Source organism: Bos mutus, chromosome 5 (assembly GCF_027580195.1).
Source record: "Bos mutus isolate GX-2022 chromosome 5, NWIPB_WYAK_1.1, whole genome shotgun sequence".
Taxonomy (NCBI): Eukaryota; Metazoa; Chordata; class Mammalia; order Artiodactyla; family Bovidae; genus Bos; species Bos mutus.
In genome coordinates, this window is record NC_091621.1 from 25,058,673 (window position 1) to 25,079,174 (window position 20,502).

At 41.4% G+C, this 20,502-nt stretch overlaps 1 protein-coding gene across 1 annotated transcript in view; it reads right to left on the reverse strand.

Annotated features, from left to right (window-relative positions):
* GRIP1 (glutamate receptor interacting protein 1) overlaps positions 1-20,502 on the reverse strand; it is a 752,861-nt gene that overhangs the window by 76,006 nt on the left and 656,353 nt on the right. Inside the window, exons 12-14 of the mRNA XM_070370106.1 lie at positions 20,234-20,420; positions 19,414-19,559; positions 6,931-7,011 (exon numbers count right to left, since the gene is read on the reverse strand). Coding sequence (XP_070226207.1) covers positions 6,931-7,011; positions 19,414-19,559; positions 20,234-20,420 — 414 coding nt within the window. The remainder of the gene's footprint in view (positions 1-6,930; positions 7,012-19,413; positions 19,560-20,233; positions 20,421-20,502) is intronic.

The window sequence follows — 20,502 nt, forward strand, 5'->3', positions numbered from 1 at the left end:
ATTTTCCTGTCTCTAGTCTTCATTATTTGTTGTTTTGTCCTAATTTCTAGAAATCTTCAACATTATTATGCAATATTTCTGTTGAACTTTTTTATCTCTGCCATATTCTTACTTTTCAAGAGCTGTTTGTTCCCTGTCTAGTGGCTACTGACTAACAGTACTCAGTGCCCCCCATCCATGGATACAGATGATGTTAATGAGTGTTTTTTTGTTTTCTTTTTTAAAGTTTTCTTCTTCTTGCATGTGCTGTTTCTGTGTTTCCTCTTTGTTTCTGGTGATAGTCTTGCATCTTAGATTCTTTCTTCCAAGTGTTTGTGTTTTTCTTAGCTGTCTGTTCACATTACAGATGGCCCTGCACAGTAGCTGTTTGAAAGCTTGGTGCTCCAGAGTGGGGCTCCTGGAGTAATGGTAGTCACTGTAGAGTTCTGGCCAGGTTGTCTCTTTGGGTCAGATGGCCTTGATTCCTCCTTCCGCTCAGAGGGGATTAAGCCTGGCTACCTGGCTTCTTAGAGCTTCAGGGAGAACAGCAGCCTCCGCATTCAGTATTTCACTGGATCTCTGCTTTCAGAGCAGGACTGGGACACTCAGCTATGCCTCCTCAGCCAGAGACCCTCCCTTTCACGTTTTCAAGAGGATAAAACTGGGCTTGCCAGGAATGGGAGGGATGGTTTGTGGTTCTGAGTGGGGGAAGGCATCTAAGGGACTCATTCATTCTTTTCATTTTTTAAGACTTTTTATTTATTTATTTTTGATGTGGACCATTTAAAAAGTCTTTATTGAATTTGTTACCATTCTGTTTCTGTTTTATGTTTTGGTTTTTTGGCTACAAGGCATGTGGAATCTTAGCTCCCTGACCAGGGACTCGACCTGCACCCTTTGCCCTGGAAGAAGTCTTAACCACTGGACCACCAGGGAAGTCCTGGGACTCATTGATTCTTAACAGAGGTTCAGCCAGTCCCCTTGTCTTCTTAGCTCTCTCATCCTGATTCCACCACTCAGACTTGTCGGGAGTTCGGAACTCAAATCAAGTTCATTGTCAGTTTTTCCTTCTGCTTCTTTAATCTTTTTCCATCTTCTTTGCCACTTCCAAATTTGGTTGTTGTTATCTATTTTTCATTTCCTCTTCTCCTTATGGGTTTTTGCCTCTTGAAAAAGCTTATAGTACCATTTTAAAATGAAGATATGGGGTAGGAACACAGCTAAATGCCTGTGGTCAAGCTCTCATCTATTGACTCCTCACGTTTTAAAATCACTGGTTGTCTGTCCCTGTCAGAAACTGGTTTTTACAGTGAATGTGGCTTCTTTTCTTCTCAAACAGTTGTTGGAAGAGGTAGAAATGATAGTTCCTATCTTTTGTTTAAAATACTTTTTCTATATCTGAAGATAGGTGAAATCTCTTGAAGTCTGAAGCTAATTAAATGTGAATCATTCCAAGAGCATTCTATAATGTCTAGTCATTCATGGGACTTCCTCTGCTCGTCAAAGGACTTTGCTCAAAGGGCCTGATAAACTGCCCAGACTACATTGGAGATGTAATCACACACACACACACACTCACACAATCATTCAGTTTTACTTTCATTATAATCATATATACATATACATTAAAATATATACTACCTAACAAGTAAAACTAGTTATTTGATTTGAGATGGAGCAGTGAGGAGAATTTTTAGCAAAATTGGCCAAAAAAGCTTGAAACTTTCTCTTCTAAAAACGTTTGAGATTTAAGGCAAAGATGACAGATTTACTGTGCTTGTTAGAAAGGCTGCTTTATGATTTTACAAAAAAATAAAGCAAGCCTTTGCTCCTACAAACAGTCCAGTCAACTGAAAAGGAAAGTTGACAAATTAACTGTGCTCCCCAAATGCTGTCTTTTGCTTTTGTGATTTAGGATCCAGGAAGATTCATCAATCAGAGGGTGACAGGGATGAGTGGTAGTCTGACAGCACAGCCAACGTGAAGTCAAACAGAAAGGGTTTAAATCCCTGTTTGGCCTTTTATTAGCTCTGGGTCTTTGGGCAGGTTATCCAGCTGAGTCTTACTTTCCTTTTTGTAAAATGGGCACAGATGTTATAAGGCCACTTTCAGGATGAAATGAGAAAACACACAAACTATTTACTGCCATGCACGGTACAAAGCAGATAAAACTCTTATGTAATAAAACCTCAAAAGAAAACATCCATACCAAAAGGTCTTTACTGACAACTAGAGAAGGCAGTGGCACCCCACTCCAGTACTCTTGCCTGGAAAATCCCATGGATGGAGGAGCCTGGTAGGCTACAGTCCATGGGGTTGCGAAGAGTCGGACACGACTGAGCGACTTCACTTTCATTTTTCACTTTCATGCATTGGAGAAGGAAATGGCAACCCACTCCAGTGTTCTTGCCTGGAGAATCCCAGGGATGGCGGAGCCTGGTGGGCTGCCGTCTATGGGGTCGCACAGAGTCGGACACGACTGAAGCCACTTAGCAGCAGCAGCAGCAGCAGACATGGCAGAGACAACCAGAGATCTCTGACTGGAAGGGCAGGTGAGCTGTGTTGAAAGGTATGGGCTCTGGTTTCTGATTGGCTGAGGTGTCAGAGCTTCAGGATGCTGCTTTGGGTCCCAAACTGCACCCTTCTGCTAGGCTGTTCTGCTTTATTTGCCATTATAAGTGACTCCATATTATAGCAATAACATCAATAAAAGTAATGCCTGATGCTAATGTGCTATGAATGTCTCATCAGGAACTTAAGAAAATTAGTCTAAAACTGCTCACCATATCCAGACTCAGAGGGACTCATTTCTCAGTCAATTAGGTATGAAGAGTGAGCCTTAAGCCAAGTGAGAAGGGTCTGAAGGCATGTCTCCCAGGAAGGAGGCCTGCTTCCCACTACTCAGAGCTTTCACAAGATGCAGATACAGAAAGAGGACTTTGTATAAAGATAGTGAGAAACACCCATGAACCCCTGTAGTGCCTTGGCTTTTCTACCATCCCTATGTATCTGTATGACAGGAGGGTCCTTTGATTTCCTACTCAGATAGGACAATTATGATTGGCACTAAATTTTGTGAGGTAGTGATTTGTTTAAAATATTTCATGAGGTTCTATGAGGAAAAGAAATATCGATTATTATAATAAGTAACATTCATTACGGTTCACAATGTATTCTGGGCACCTTACACGTAGCAACTTATTTAATCTTCACAATAATGCTACAGAGAATGTACCAAGTACTCCCTGTTACAGACAAAGAAACTCAGTACAGAGAGATCAAGAGGGTTGGAAAGTGGGGCACTTGGGGCTCTGAGTCCTTGCTAGTCATGATTTTCTACATTCTCGCTTCTTCAGGTCATGCAGTAGCCTTTGCGTATACATCTGTATCCCTCATCTCCCTCAGAGGCTCATATCCTGGAGTGCACATGGGTTAGAACAACACTCTGTACAGACAGACTCCTCATTCACCCCCCAACAAAGAGGAGTTAAACAAGCACCTCGTGTGTGCCAGGAACTGCGCCAGACCTTAGGAATTTGCTATTCCGTAACAAGGAAACGGATTCCGTTTTTTCCTTTAGCAAATTCTACTTTCTCAACTGGCAAAATCTGAGTATTTTCTACAGGAAGACACAAACTCAGGATGGTGATGATTAGTTGTGTAAACGGAGCTGGAGCTCTGGAAGGGCTGATAGGCATGTGTGACAAACTTAAGTATCATTTCTTCACCCAGGAACAGCACAGACTTTAGCTTCCATGAGTAGCTTTAGTTCACCACTGTTAACCATGAATAGCTTTAGTTCACAGCTGCTAAAATTCAGGAAGTTCTTGTGTGGGTTTTGCGTTTTTTTTTTCATGATTGGTATTAAAATCAGTTTTAGAAGAAGTAATACTTAGAACATATATAACATCATCATAAAGTATAATTTTATATGGTTCTCTATATGAATAAAATATTTTGTCGTTGTGTGTACATGGCTACACCTGAAACAAACTGAACATGAAAAATACTGACTTAAAAAAAAGAATTTATCACAGGATTAGTTTTTAAAGGGATACTCTCCTTTATAGTTAAATTATATTTTTATGTATATTAATTTTTAAGAATAAATCTATTATAGGTTGCCACATGATCTTGCAATCCTACTCCTGGGCATGTATCTGGACAAAACTCTAATTTGAAAAGATACACCCCTATGTTCATAGCAGCACTATTTACAATAACCAAGACATGGAAACAACGTCAATGTTCACTGATGGATGAATGGATAAAGAGGATGTGGTGCATATACACAGTGGAATACTGCGGCTGCTGCTGCTAAGTTGCTTCAGTCGTGTCCAACTCTGTGTGACCCCACAGACAGCAGCCCACCAGGCTCCCCCATCCCTGGGATTCTCCAGGCAAGAACACTGGAGTGGGTTGCCATTTCCTTCTCCAATGCATGAAAGTGGAAAGTGAAAGTGAAGTCGCTCAGTCGTGTCCGACTCTTCTCGACCCCATGGACTGCAGCCTACCAGGGTCCTCTGCCCATGAATACTGCTGCTGCTGCTAAGTTGCTTCAGTCGTGTCCAACTCTGTGTGACCCCACAGACAGCAGCCCACCAGGCTCCCCTGTCCCTGGGATTCTTCAGGCAAGAACACTGGAGTGGGTTGCCATTTCTGTCTCCAATTCATGAAAGTGAAAAGTGAAAGTGAAGCCGCTCAGTCGTGTCCGACTCTTAGCGACCCCATGGACTGCAGCCCACCAGGCTCCTCCGTCCATGGGATTTTCCAGGCAAGAGTACTGGAGTGGGATGCCATTGCCTTCTCTGGCCCATGAACACTACTCAACCATAAATAAGAATAAAATAATGCCATTTACAGCTACATGGATGGACCTAGACATTATCATATTAAGTGCAGCAAGTCAGAAAGAGAAAGCAAATACCACATGATATCTCTCATACGTGGAATCTAAAATACGACACAAACGAACTTATCAATGAAACAGACTCAAAGATGTGGAGAACACACTTGTGCTTGCCAAGGGGAATGGGGGCTGGGCGAGGGACGGATGGGGAGTTTGGGATTAGCAGGTGCAAGTTATTACATACAGAATGGATAAACAACAAGGCGCTACTGTATAGCACGGACACTATATTCAATATCCCGTGATAAACCATGATGGAAAAGAAAAATAAATAAAGTTGCTCTTCAGAAAAAGAATAAATCTATTGCATTAAAAAAGACCATTCTCTTAAGTAAAATTTGAGAGTAAAATCGAGAGTAAAATAACAGTGTGTCAAAACATGTGGTAACAGAAGCTTCCGAGGAATAGGTGTCTTCTGTATGTGCACCAGTAGTGAGCACTTCTAAGACTCAAAACAGCCTGGGCCTCAGCACTGAGTGTCTTCGCTGAATGAAGGCAGGGGAGGAAAGAACGTGGTGAAGGCAGGGCCTCAGCATGCAGCCAGCAAACTATGCGCTGACCAACTCCCAGGAGTTCCACGTTCATGGCTAATTAGATGGACTGAATGAATGGAAGAGAATAAACACAATAAATGAGAGCAAGGTTAAAGTTACATGGGGGTCACGGAAGACACCCAGAGCCCCAAGGATTTTCTGAGTAGTAAGTTCTGATGAACTCTCTCTCAATCTCAACAAGCAGAGCTGTTGACAGAACAACAGCATACCATCTTTGCTTCGTAATGAATAAACTGAGGGGTTAGCGACCCAGGGAAAAGCACAAATGACTTTAGCGGCACCTAGAACAGGTCTGGAGTCTCCAAAATCCTATTTCATCTTTCTGCTTACGCTACAGAGACACATCACATACATCAGTCCTACTTTTCTCTCCATTTAAGGGGACTGGGGGAGATATAGGCCCTCGTATATAAGGCTTATTGTTCTTAACACTGATTCTGTATTATAGTAGCACTATTCTTGGTGCTGCATTAGGTATGTGTGGTTTATCAGTTATTAAGAAGACTTGCTTTTCAGTATTAAATTTATACTGTTAGCGTTGACTTGGACAGATCCCATCTCATATGACCATTTGAGAACTCTCTATTTTCGCCTTAGCCACTGATGTAATGCTATCTGACAGAGCACAGTGAGGCACTTTATTCAGCCTCCTCACCGTCTCCGGTACGGACACCCCTCGGTCACAGATGTTGCTTCTAAGTCTCCTTTGGTCTTCATGAATTAATCATTTCCTTCATTTTCTTGGAGCATTTATGGATGAACTTAGCTTATGGATAGTAAAAGCACAGAAACCTCAATTTCCATTCTATAGAATTCCAGTGGGGCTGAAATTTTCAAAGTTGTTTTAACCACAGCAGTTATAAATCTAGAGTCTGAGAAAAGAGGGAATTAAACACATTTATATGCTCTGCTTTTCTTTTTGGCTTGGTTACCCAAGCACCTTGTGCCATGGAGGAATTCAGGAAGTTACTGAAGAAAAAGATATGATTTTATTCTTGCAAGTGGATTACAGATGCATAGTGGACAGATGGGAAGATAGTCTCAATAGATTACTGTGAAAACAATCTGCGATATACTGAAATATAGAGAGCCTTTATGCCTTCATACGCTCATGTAATTATTCATGTGGGGTGTGTGAGTCACATATTATTGGGTACTTACTGTTTGCCAGGGGCTATACTAGGCATATAAATATGTTATTTTATTTAATACTTTGAATAATTTACAAAATGAGGATATTTTGCAGATATCCTTATTTCCATTCAACAGGGGAAGAAACCTAAGACTGAAGAAACCTAGTAACTTGCCCCATTCACAGGGCTATTAAGTGTCGGCAAGTGAGTGATTGGCTCCACGCTTTTGTATCTTTAGGTGAAACTTGGCAATGACACTTAAGACGCTGGCCACACCTGTAAACCATTTGACAAGACAACTTGCTAATGTCGCCTTAAAATTCTAAATTAAAAAAAAAAAGTCACTTCTACTTACAACTTATGGTTATTCCAAGTTCCACATTGTGTTTCTTAGGGAGCTTTACGTGAAATGTTCCACTACTGGGGATGACAGACTCTGTAATTTCAAAACAAGAAAGAAGGTGTTTATAGAAGATGAGGAAGAATGGAGCCCCAGTCAATGACAAGGCATCAGGAATACTTGTATCGTCATCATCTGTAGTTAAAGCTGTGAGAACTGATGTAAAATCCTGATAAACTAAGCTTCTGGTAAAGAACAGACATCCTACCCACAGGCAACAGTGTGTAATTCACAGTAACAATCGAGTTCAGTATCTCTTAAGTGTGATTCAGATAGCATCTCATCAAATTTACCTAGGATGCAAGTTAAAATATAGATTTCTGAAATATCCCACATCTATGGGATCAGAATTGCTGAAGATAAAGACTAGAAATCTACATTTCAGACATATTCGCCAGGTAATTCTTAGGTATAGTAAAGTTGAAGGACCAACAGTAGTTACGCTCTTTTTTCCCCAGCTTTATTTTTTCCAGAGTTTATTATTCAGCAGATTTTATTTCCTTGGGCTCCAAAATCACTGCAGATGGTGATGGCAGCCATGAAATTAAGGCATGCTTGCTCCTTGGAAGAAAAGCCATGATAAACCCAGACAGCATATTACAAAGCAGAGATATCACTTTGCCGACAAAGGTCACTATAGTCAAAACTGGGTTTTCCAGTAGTTCACGTACGGATGTGAGAGTTGGACCATAAAAAAGGTGGAGTGCCAAAGAATTGATGCTTTCGAATTGTGGTGTTGGAGAAGACTATTGAGTGTCCCTTGGACAGCAAGGAGATCAGACCAGTCAATCAGTCCTAAAGGAAATCAACCCTGAATATTCACTGGTGCTAAAGCTGAAGCTCCAATACTTAGGTTGCCTGATGCGAACAGCCAACTTGTTGGAAAAGACCTTGATCCTGGGAAAGATTGAGGGCAAGAGGAGAAGGGGGCAACAGAAGATGAGATAATTGTATAGCATCACTGACTCAATGGACATGAGTCTGAGCAAACTCTGAGAGATAGTGAAGGACACGGAAGCCTGATGTGCTGCAGTTCATGGGGTCGCAAAGAGTTGGACATGACTTAGTGACTGAACAACAACAATTATTCAGCAGGTTTTTTGTTTGTTTTTCCATTCATGGCTGGTAGTAATAGATTTCAGGAAAGACTTCAGTTAGCTGTGATGGCCGTTGACATGGAGGAGGCAGGAGGTACCTTAATTTGTAAGGTCAATGGGTAAAAAGAACACTTAAAGGCACAGTAGTAGGATTGATATTCAAAATATCTCACAACCAGAATGGTCTTGACCACAACCAACTGCACTGAATGCTGAGCACAGAGTTGAAACAGGGGGACCCAAGAGGTCCCAGCTGCACCAAAGATGACCCTACTTTCTGGATCATGTGGCAGATTCAGAGAAGAGGAGAATAGGGAGTGCTGGGACAGAGCAAAGGTGGGTTCAGATGTTGGCCAAGCAACAGAGAAGTAAGCTAGCCTAGCAGTAGAGAGGGAAGCACTGTGTCCTATTTGACTCTCAGCCCTGTATAGAGCTACTGTGAGTTGACCAGGAATGACTGATTTTTGAAAAGCAAAGAATTGCTACATATTCTTAAATACATTCTTAAAATTCCTTCAAAAGTCTGGGAAGCCTTCAATTAGAGATGTGGTTAAAATGGAAATATTCGCCTCTGAAGAGATAATATCTATTCATACTAAGTAGCTAACGACTATGATCCTTTCTGGAAGTTTTAGGAAAAGGTGGGAAGGGCTAGCCAGGAGCAAAGGAAACATAAGCATAAGGGGAAGTTTGTGGGATGGCTCAGTGAAGTCACTTTTTTCTGCTTGATTCTGCCCCAAGGTGGCTCCCCAGCCTGCACACACAGAATTAACTACAGCAGCTGTGATGTGGGTAGAACTACAAGGTCCCAAGGCCCGAGTCCAATTTGTTAATCACATATTTAACACATTTTGAGTCTCTGTAGAGCTGAAAGTTGGGATGGCCCCATAGAAACACAGTAATTCCTTCCTGGTTCTGCCTTAACTTGATCTTTCTGGTCTTCTCTACTTTCCCATGAAGAATCTGGGCAGAAAACCTTTTAGAAGAACCTGATCTTCTAACTCAGAATAATCACCATAGACAAACTGGAGAAGACAGTAAAATTTTGATTTCTCTGGGCGCTCTGGGCGTCTAAAAATTCATGTGTGAAGGTTTCCCAAATAGCCCTCGTCAGTTTCAGCTGGGGCCACTTGATAAAGGCAAGTCTGCCCTTTCTGGGCCCTTCCTCTCCTCCCAGCTCTTTCCTCACTTCCCAGGCAGCACCTGAGGGAATCTGTTGCCTTCCCCCACTTCCTCCCTCTCTTCTTAATGCTCCTGGTGGGTCATCTGTGGCTCGGTCAGTGTCATAGACCCTGAGCTCCTATCTTCAGCCTTGCCGTCGTCCTCAATGAAGACTCAACTAAGAGATGCCAGGAAGAACAACATACATTTATTTGCTTATTTATTCAAGAGGAATTTGTATCCTTCCCATTTCCCATCTGAGGTAGATAAAATGATTTAGTTGTGTCCAACTCTTTGTGACCCCATGGACTGCACAGTCCATGGAATTCTCCAGGCCAGAACACTGGAGTGGGTAGCCGTTCCATTCTCCAGGGGATCTTCCCAACCCAGGGACTGAACTCAGGTCTCCTGTACTGCAGGTGGATTCTTTACCGCCTGAGCCACCAGGGAAGCCTGTAGACTTCAAGATGACTGGCCAATTTGAATATACTGGGGCAGAAAAAGAGAAATGCAGTTAAGTATCGATAGCAACCATCAAGGTGTGCTTTACTCTCTTACTTTGGGTGCTACAAGAATCACCAATATTTATTTCTAAAAGATTTCTCAATCTTTTCCTTTCATCACTTTCCTGAGTCTCTGTGAAGGCTAATTGTTATCTTCTTCCCACCACCAAAGGAGAAAGTTTAAGAATCTGGAATTAGCATGCAGATTGGGGGCAGAGAGGGCATTTGGAAGAAGCTCATTTAGACCAAATGCCCCAATAGCTAGGCTGCTATTGGAAGAAGAAGAAAGAAACAAATGTACTTAAGGAGATGTGCAAGGTCTTGGACAGGGCCAGTGGTTGGCCTCGACAGCTCCTGGTTCTAGCCCTCTCTGGGACTGCCTACATTCCTTGTCCCCAAAGACTGTGAAACACCTGTATGCTCCTAGGAAACACCTTTTCCCGTCTAAATTAGCTTGTGTGCATTTTCTGTGGCTTGCAACTGAAAGATCTCTTATGAACACGTTAATCCAGTAGAGGAAATAGGATGGGAGCCAAACAGACAGCCCCCACCTAAGTGTTCATGAGTGTAACTGCTGCTGCTAAGTCGCTTCAGTCGTGTCCGACTCTGTGCGACCCCATAGAAGGCAGCCCACCAGGCTCCCCCGTCCCTGGGATTCTCCAGGCAAGAACACTGGAGTGGGTTGCCATTTCCTTCTCCAATGCATGAAAGTGAAAAGTGAAAGTGAAGTCGCTGAGTCTTGTCCGACTCTTCGAGACCCCATGGACTGCAGCCCACCAGGCTCCTCTGTCCATGGGATTTTCCAGGCAAGAGTACTGGAGTAGGGTGCCATTGCCTTCTCCGTGATGAGTGTAACAGGAATAGATTATTCTATTACTTGGATAAAGTATCCCAAATGGTTCATAAGTAAATGTCCTAGAAGCTTTAGAGGAACAAAAAGCTTCACTATTTATAAAACTCATTTCATGTATGTTTGTTTTAGTGTTGCTGGTTTTATGAAAACATTCTCCGTGAAAGGGGTTGTTGTTCAGTCGATAAGTAGTATCTGACTCCTTGCAACCCCAGGGACTGCAGCACACTGGGCTTCCTGTCCTTCACTATCTCCCAGAGTTTGTTCAAATTCATGTCCACTGAGTTAGTGAAGCTATCTAACCATCCCATCCTCTGCCCCCACTTCTCCTTTTGCCCTCAATCTTTCCCAGCACCAGGGTCTTTTCCAGTGAGTTGGCTCTTTGCATCAGGTGACCAAAGTATTAGAGCTTCATCTTCAGCATCAATCCTTCCAATGAATATTCAGGGTTGATTTCCTTTAGGATTGTCTGGTTTGATTTCCTTGCAGTCCAAGGGACTCTCAAGAGTCTTCTCCGACAGTTCAAAAGCATCAATTCTTTGCCACTCAGCCTTCTTTACGGTCCAACTCTCATGTACATCCATACATGACTACTGGAAAAACCACAGCTTTGACCGTATGGAGCTTTGTTGGCAAAGTGATGTCTCTGTTCTGTGAAAGGGGTGGGGAATGTATTGTTTGTATATATGTGTCCATGTATGTCTATGACATCTTGCCCAAGATGCTATACAGTGAGTCGTTAATTCATAAGGGCGGAAAACACAGATCTAAATTAGTTACTATAGCAAAATTTTGCTTTACATTTTTAATGCAGGGAATCTTGGCCAAGATTAATATTGTTAATGACACAGGAGGAGACATTATCACTTCCTGGAAAACAGTAATAGATTACTTTTGACTACATAAGATTTGAAATATTTATAATGATGAACAAATATCAACAAATGAATCTCTTTGATCAAGCTGTGGCTTCATTTGAATCTTTAAACATCAACATGATTTATTTTCTATTTGGTAATTTTTTCCCCCATACAATTATTTGTCTGTTAAAGTGAAGGCACATTTAATTTGGGGTTTCTTAAGGAAACGCTAATGAAGAAGAAAAAGAGCCAATATTTGGAGAAACAATAGGTTTAGAAGAGTAAACAAGATGTTTATTTTCTTAGACTCCCATGTGGTTATTTTGTGCTTCCCTGGTTTTGCTTTATCTTTGTTAATACTATAATTAAAAACACATTTGGGTAAACAAAGGCCTCCTTCTTTCCAAATGGTCTGCTGTTTCAGCCTGAAGCATTCATTGTTGGCACAGTAAGATAACCACCACATAATAATTCATCAATCGGGACACCTTGTGAGATTCAAAAAAATAAAGGGACTATAAGGTGGGTAAATGTGAATGTTTAAGTCCCACTCAGTCAGAGAAAAACACTGGGGACTCTAGTAATAATGGCAAACATCATTTGATAGAATTTTTTGTTGAGGCTTCTCTCAAAGACAAAGCTGTATTTTTTCCAACAAAATAATTTCAGCATTAAAGTAGAAACTTCAAGAATTCATGATATTGTACACTGGTATTTAAAAGATAGTACTGAAAAAGGCAAACTGTAAGTTGTGCATATGATTATAGCTTTACAAAATTATATGTATGGTAAAGGACTTTCGTAAAGATATATAAAAAGTTTCTGTTTATTAGAGTGATGGGATTATAAGCAACTTTAGCATAAGAAAAATTCCTTTAATGTTACTACAATTTTTTTGGGTGGTGGTGCCCATGTAAAGAGATCAGTTTAGTTCAATTCAGTCACTCAGTCGTGTCTGACTCAGGCAAAGTGTACTCACAATCAAGCTTTTTAACCACTGTCTGTGTCACTTAGGATGTTTATAAAACAGATTACTCTGAGATCTAGCAGTTTGGGAATTAGTATCTGGGTATATATCTGAGGAAGAACTGGAAATGGATGGTGGTTCACATCCAGACAATCAGAAGTGAATCGAAAAGGGCAGGGCAGTCTTGAAATAGCTCATATCTCATGCAGTGATATCTTACAAATATTCACGTTCTCAATTGGCTAAAAAAGATTATCTGGATTCCAGCAGTTTCAATATATACCAGTAGATTGGTAATGACTAATTAGAGTGTTTTATTGAGGTTCTGATGCTGTGTCTAGGCTCAGCAGAAATCAACTAGTGATGTCTGCCATGAGCAATGGAGGAGAGAATGACAGGATGGAAAAATATTTTTCCTGGCCCTATTTTATATCGTTTCTATTCATTTGAAATGGGTTGATTTCTGGGACAATGGAAGACAAGGGAGATGGCTTTAGGTCCATTTTTCCAGTCCCCTATATAGCAAGTTGGAATTAAGCAAAGTGGGTTTAATAGTTGTTCAGTCACTGTCAGACTCTTTGCCACTCCAAGGATTGAGCACATTAGGCTCCTCTGTCCTCCACTGTCTCCTGGAGTTTGCTCAAATTCATGTCCATTGAGTTGGTGATGCCATCGAACCATCTCATCTTCTGCCACTCCCTTCTCCTTTTGCCTTCAATCTTTCCCAGCATCAGGGTCTTTTCTAATGAGTTAGCTCTTTGCCCCAGGCGGCCAAAGTACTGGAGCTTCAGCTTCAGCATCAGTCCTTCCAATGAATATTCATAGTTCCTGTTTTTTAGGAGCTTAAACCTAAGCTAAAACCTAAAAACCTAACCTTTAATTAACATATATATACTTATATTTGTTTATACATTATATATATAATGGATTAGACAAATATATATAATGGATTAGACAAATATATATAATGGATTACATAAATAATGAACAAATATTGAGGATACACATAAAATAAAGACACATGTATAGCACAAGTAAATACTTAGTGGATATTGCTATGGAGAAAGTCAGCTGCGCTGGCCATTCCATTACTGGCATGTAGTGAGTAGATGCTGCTCAACATCCCACAGTGCACAGGATAAGCATCTCCATTCAACAAACAATGTCAGTAGGGCAGAAGCTCAGAAATCCTGCTCTTTCATGCTAGGAACCTTAATATCTCTTGAAAGAGGCAGTGTAATACAATATAGATAAAGACAGGTGCAAGTCAACAGACCCAGGATTTATGTAACATTCACTTTGCTCTATGACCTTGAGTTTCTGCCCTTGAATCTCAATTTTCCCTTCTCAAATAAATGAAGGTATTGGATTACAATAGTTTTCCCATCATAAATGTTCTACAATTATAGTAAATACATTTTGGGGCCACTGGACAGACTTATTTGCAAACTAGACCCTCAGTGTATCTGACTGATCCTTACAAGGTCTTTTACTGACTGTTGGCCACTGTGGACAAGAAAGGGAAGATGCTACACCTAGCCTGTGCCAATAGATGCTCTCTTTTGGGAATTAGAAATTAAAACTGGCTGGTCCTGGCTGGGCACATTAGCAAGGATGAAGCAATTATACACAATCAGAAAAAACTTGAGAAAATCAGAGAAAACTTGTACAAAGGGAGTAGACATGAAGAAACAGAGAGCGCAGGAACCTCAGAGATGCAATTAGTATAAAATCAATTCTTGGTGCAAATTGAAGTTTCTGATCCTAGTCCCTCAGGAGAGCCAACTGTATTTCATTCATTCATCGACCAAATATTGGCCGAGAGCTTCCTAAATTCCAGGCACTATTTTACGTGCTGTGGTATATTCTTGAACAAAAGGCACAAAGTCTCAGACATCACAGATATTTCTACTGGAGAAAACAAGACAATAATAATACTTGTATACAACATAACAATAAGTGTGTTATGTATATGACATAACATCAGGGTATGAGAAGGGCCAAGAAGAGCTATAAATCTGGGCAAGGGGACTGAGTGTGATAAATGTTGTGGAAGGCTTCTTTGAGCAATTGATGTTTCAGCAAAGATCTAAGTGAAGTGAGGAGAAGGCAATGGCACCCCACTCCAGTACTCTTGCCTGGAAAATCCCATGGACGGAGGAGCCTGGTGGGCTGTGGTCCATGGGGTCGCTGAGAGTCGGACACGACTGAGCGACTTCACTTTCACTTTCCACTTTCATGCATTGGAGAAGGAAATGGCAACCCACTCCAGTATTCTTGCCTGGAGAATCCCAGGGACGGGGGAGCCTGGTGGGCTGCTGTCTATGGGGTCGCACAGAGTCGGACACAACTGAAGCGACTTAGCAGCAAGTGAAGTGAACAAACCACCCAAATATGCTGGGGAAGAGCTGCCCAGGCAGAGGAACAGCAACTACAGAGATTCTTTGATAGGATTGTGCTTGGGTGTCAGGGGCAGCCAGTTCACATGCCTTCCTCATCCCGAGTCCTGCACCCCTTCTTCGAGATTTCACCAAGTAGTGTTCCTCCCATCACACTGTGTGCCCAACACTCAGACCTCTGGGTTGAATAACTGCCTCCATTCTGCTTTGCTTTAGCAACTCACTACCCTGGAACTTTGCTTTATGTCTGACATCCTAAACTCTAATATGCCATTTGACCTCAGTCTCCCAGCTGTTAGCTCTCAAATCCCCTTTCTCTCACTCCCCTACTTTCTTCTCCCTGAAGACTCCTAATTCCTTAACTGCTCCCTTTCTGTCTGGTCTTTCATGCTGATCCTATATTGATTTCTGTGCCTCTCTAACCTATTACACATTCTCTCAAGCACAAGCAGTATATGTAGTGCTTACAACATGGCCTTTGGAGCCTCACTGCCTGTGTTAAAATCCCAGCCCCACCATTAACGTGAGCCTCTGTTACTGGGGATATAGGAATATTCATGTGGCCAAAAAGTTCATTCAGATTTTTTTTCTATAAGATGGAACAAAAACTCGAACACTTTTTTTGGCCAACCCAATAGTAACCTTCTCCATTGCTGTTTTAAAGACTATGAGCTAATGCACACACAGGAAAGTAACAAGCCATAGAGTAAGCATTTGATAAATATCATGATAAATTTTCATGTGATTACCATAATTATCTCTGCTCTTCCTGTGATGATTTGAACCTCCGTGACTTACGTGCTCCTTCTTTGAAACTTCCCTGGAAACAGTCTCTGGATCAATATAACCATCTACTATCTCTGTTTTTATTCTTGAGCAGCGGAGGTCTCCTGACAAAAAACTTGACCACAAAGACTGATGTTGCTATAGACTGAGAGCTTCTGGATTCTGCTTGGTCTACCACCCAGCTTGAAAATCCCTTTACATGAATCTGGTTGGTTATCTCATTCATTTCCCCATTAGCTATTCTGAACCTTCATCGTTCTTTTCAGCTCCCCAAGGTGCTGACCCTTTCACCCTTGCTTGACAGTTCTCACATGATCTTCCTAAGCACAGCTAAAATGTAATTATATTCTCACATCCTTCTCTTCACATTCCTAGGTGAAGGTCTTCTACTTTCTGCCTTAGACGAATTACCTACCTATGCTCTGGATAACTTCCCTTCTCATCCCTTTGGAAACTCCTAGCTACCAATTATCTCTTTTTTCTCTCACATATTTTGGGCCCCAAACATGCTCAAATCTCTCCAATCTTAACAAAACAAAATAACACCCATCTGAACCTGGAATCCCCTCTATCTCCTTTCATCTACAGCTAAATGTCTTCATTTTTTTTTTTTTTAATTTATTTTTTACTTTTTGGCTGCACTGCATGGCATGTGGGATCTCAGGCCCCTGACCAGGACTGAACCCATGCCCTCTGCAATGGAAGTGTAGATTCTTAACCACTGGACTGACAGGGAAGTAGTGAAGCGAAAGTCGCTCAGTTGTGTTTGACTCTTTGTGACCCCATGGACTATACAAGTCTCCATGCCAGAATACTGGAGTGGATAGCCTTTCCCTTCTCCAGGGGATCTTCCCAACCCAGGGATCAAACACAGCTCTCCTGCATTTCAGGCAGATTCTTTACCAGCTGAACCACAAGGGAAGCCCAGTCCCTACAGCTTAAATCCCTTGATGTTGCCAAATGTCCCCTGGGGCAAAAGAGATCTTGACTGAGAACCACTGATTAGAAGATAAGACAGTATAAACTAGAGCACAAAGTATGTAACTAAATGCTGTAGAAGTTCTCAAAAGATGAGCCCCCAGTGGCCTCCTGTCCTTTTCATCTATTCACTGCATTTGTCCTGCCAATCCATCTCCCAAAACCCACTTTCTCGGCAGACAACAAGCACAGCTTGTCTGTACTTCCCTACCCTTTCTTTCCTCAGCCCTCAGCTCCCTGCAATCTGACTTCTGTCCCTTGATTCCTTGAAACTTCTCCGCCATGACTTTCTTCCTAATTGCCGAACCCAGTGGACATTCTCTTTCTTGCCTCTATTGCGTGAATCCTCCATAGCCTTTTCATGCTATCGACCATGACTTTTGCCTTGAAACTCTTGCTTTGGTTTCCAAAATGCCAGCATTTTTGGTTCTCCTCTTACTTCTCCTATATCATTTTCATCACCTCCTTTACTAGCATCCTTTCCCTTTAAATCTCAGTATTCCTCAGACGGAATTCCCACCTCAGTCCCCTTCTTATCACTACTCTTTCCTTAGTGGTGTCCTTTATTCCAATGACTTTAACCATCACCACTGTGTTGGTCACTCCTCTGTTCTGCTCTTTAGCACAGACCCCAGTCCTAGGCTCTGGGAGGTATAGCCTGCAGTCTCTGGGCACTTCCTTCTGCATCCCAGTGGCGAATCACTTCTAGCAAGTCGGTTCTTATCTTTCTGCAGTTCTTTCTCATGTCTAACTGGCTACAAGGTCCTTGAATATGTCGAGCCTTTCAATTATTTCTTTCAATGATCTGAACGTAGCACAGTGCCTAGAACTTAGTAACTGGTTTATGGTAACTGTCTTTTGAGTAAGTAATGGATGTGCTTGTTCTCTTTTCCCCTCTAGGATGAGTAGGATTTGTCTACTCATGTTTAAAATAGAACTCTCTTTGTAATCCCCAAACTTGTATGCTTCAAGTCTTCTCAGTTTAAAAAAATCATTATCTACTCAACCGTTCACACCCTCATAACGCAGAATCATTAGGATCTTCCCTTTTCCTCATCGTCTATATCTGATCCATAAGGAAGTTATGCAAGCTCTGCTTCAAGCCATGTCCTAAATTCCACTCTCTATCACCATATCTGGCACTATCACTTTGGATGCTGTGCAAGCCATCATCATTCCTTACCTGTTCCATGGCTAAACCTTTTGTTTGTTCTGATTTTGCTACTGTCCCCCCTGCACTTCATAAAGATCTTTCCAAAACATCCATCAGGTTATCTCACTCTCCTCCATAAAACGCTCCATGACTTTATTACACTTGGACTATAATCTAAAAATTTACCAAGGCACTACATCATTACTTGGCCCCTTCCAACCTCTCCTACCCCAACTCCAAAGCCAAATCTGATTCCTATCCCCAACTCCTTTATATGCTCCAGCATGAGCATTTTTTTTATTTTATTTTGCTGTTGCTCCTATCCACCAAGGTTATTATTCTGGCTCAGGTTTTTACACTGGCTGCTCCTTCTGCCTGCAATGTTCTTGTTGCTCCTTCTCAACCTTCAAATCTCTGCTCAAATGTCTCTTCCTTAGAGAGTCACCCTATGAAAATAAACCCCCTACAGACATTCTCTAACTCCCATTCTGCTTTATTTCCCTCAAAGTATGACTGCCAACTAAATTTATATTAAAAAAATTAACTTCTGTCCTGCTATTTGCCTCTCCTGTCTGCTGCTGTATCTCTGTTGTATAGTAGAATAACTGGCCTATGATAACTATTCAGCAAATATTTGTTGGCATAATGCGATCCCTATGCCCAAAGGCATATCTTTATTGATTGCTAATGATTATTCAGAGAAGGTAATGGCACCCCACTCCAGCACTCTTGCCTGGAAAATCCCATGGACGGAGGAGCCTGGTGGGCTGCAGTCCATGGGGTCACTAAGAGTCGGACAAGACTCAGCGACTTCACTTTCACTTTTCACTTTCATGCATTGGAGAAGGAAATGGCAACCCACTCCAGTGTTCTTGCCTGGAGAATCCCAGGGATGGCGGAGCCTGGTGGGCTGCCGTCTATGGGGTCGCACAGAGTCGGACACGACTGAAGTGACTTAGCAGCAATGGTTATTAGGTCTGTGAGATGGTAGTAACACTTCACTAAGAGAAGACAACTTTATTAAATGAGAACTAGCGCCTACCTCTAAAACCTGTATACCTATTAGCTACTGACAAACACCTCCTCCATGACTAAACATAAACACCCTTGCTGTTTTTGATGTTAAGTTCACCCTCTCTTTCCTATGGCAAGTTTTGATGACTATGGAAATAGTCTTGAATAAAGTCTTCTTTGTCATTTTTAACAAGTGTCTGGTGGCAACTTCTCTTTAACACCAGAGACCAAATATTTACCTACTTGGCCTACATAAATTCATCTAATGAATTTTCATTGTTCCCTACAGAACCTTCAATTTTTTTTTTTTTGCAGTAGGAAGAGTCAAAGAGAGGCATTGCCTGTCCTCATGACTGAATACTATGGTTTCTCAAGCATATACGGGAAAAGTCAGGAAGAATACAGGCTACATGATTTTTTTATCACCTTTACAAAAGCTATTACTTATTCATTTTGTCACATTTATTTTCAATTGTTCTTGTGGTGACATTTTAATGAATAATACAAAAGCAATGCACAATTCAAAATGACACCCCAAACCTCCCAAACAAAAACACATTCAGTATATAAAAAATGATCATTCCTCCCACATTCTCTGCCATATAGTCCACTTAATTCACATGCAGTCCACTCCCAACTATGCAGCTGACTTGAGATTATATGATCATACCTGCAACATCAAACTCAATTTCCAGCGTGACCTTGCTTGTGATTGAAGAGTCTCGGAGGAGCTGATTGGCTTCCTCAAAGGTGCTGTCTTCAGTTGGAATTCCATTAATGGCCAGCACTCTGTCTCCAATTTGAAGCACCCCACATCTAAATTTAGAACCAGACATTACAGGTTGTAGACAGAGTAAATGATTTTCAAGTTGACATTGCCAAGATCCTTTCAATATAGCATTTGTTCTTGTTTATTCATTGCTGTGGGGCATCCTATTAGGTCAACTGCTATGTCTTACATTCTTTTTTTCTATATAAAAATATAGCTGATTTATTATACTGTGTTACTTTCAGGTATACAGCAAAGTGATTCAGTTATATGCAAGTCCAACATTCTTGTATTTCATGGCTACCAATGTGAACAAAGGAATCTTGAAATATCCCAGAGAAGTAATGCATAATTTAGCACCATGATATTATTATAATCTGACGTGAACCAATATACAGTAATGATGAATGTGCATTCCCCATGGCAGAGAAATTATCATGAAGTTTTGACTTCAGAGATTTTTTTTTTTTGTAATGGATTTTTTCTTTTTAATTAATTTAGCCTCTAGTCCCCGATGGACAAAAATCTGCTAAAGGCACCACCCAGGCTCACTATTTTTCTCAAACCTGATCAAGAACATAAAATTTTATTGTCAGAACAGAGAGTTCATCTCATCTTGCATTTCCTGCATTGAGCACTGTTCCATAATTTATTAGCCAGTCGAAGATAGCCAGCAAGAAATGCAGGGCAGAAAATGATGCTGTGAAAGAAAGGATCTCACCTCTCAGCTGGGCTGTCAGCTTCAATATAGGAAATCAGAGGTGGAGAGGAGAGGGTCTCTGTAGCAAACACACTGCCCTGCAGTTGAATCCCAAATCCTGTGACAGGATCCGCGGTCAGCACAACCTCTGTGGTTTCTGTGTGAACGACCTGCCCAGCCAAGCCCACGGTGCTAGAGGCTAACGACACTAGAGGAACAAACACACACAGCAGAAATGACTTTAAACTGGAACAGGCACCAGGAAGGCCAGTGTTTCTGAAACAGATCAT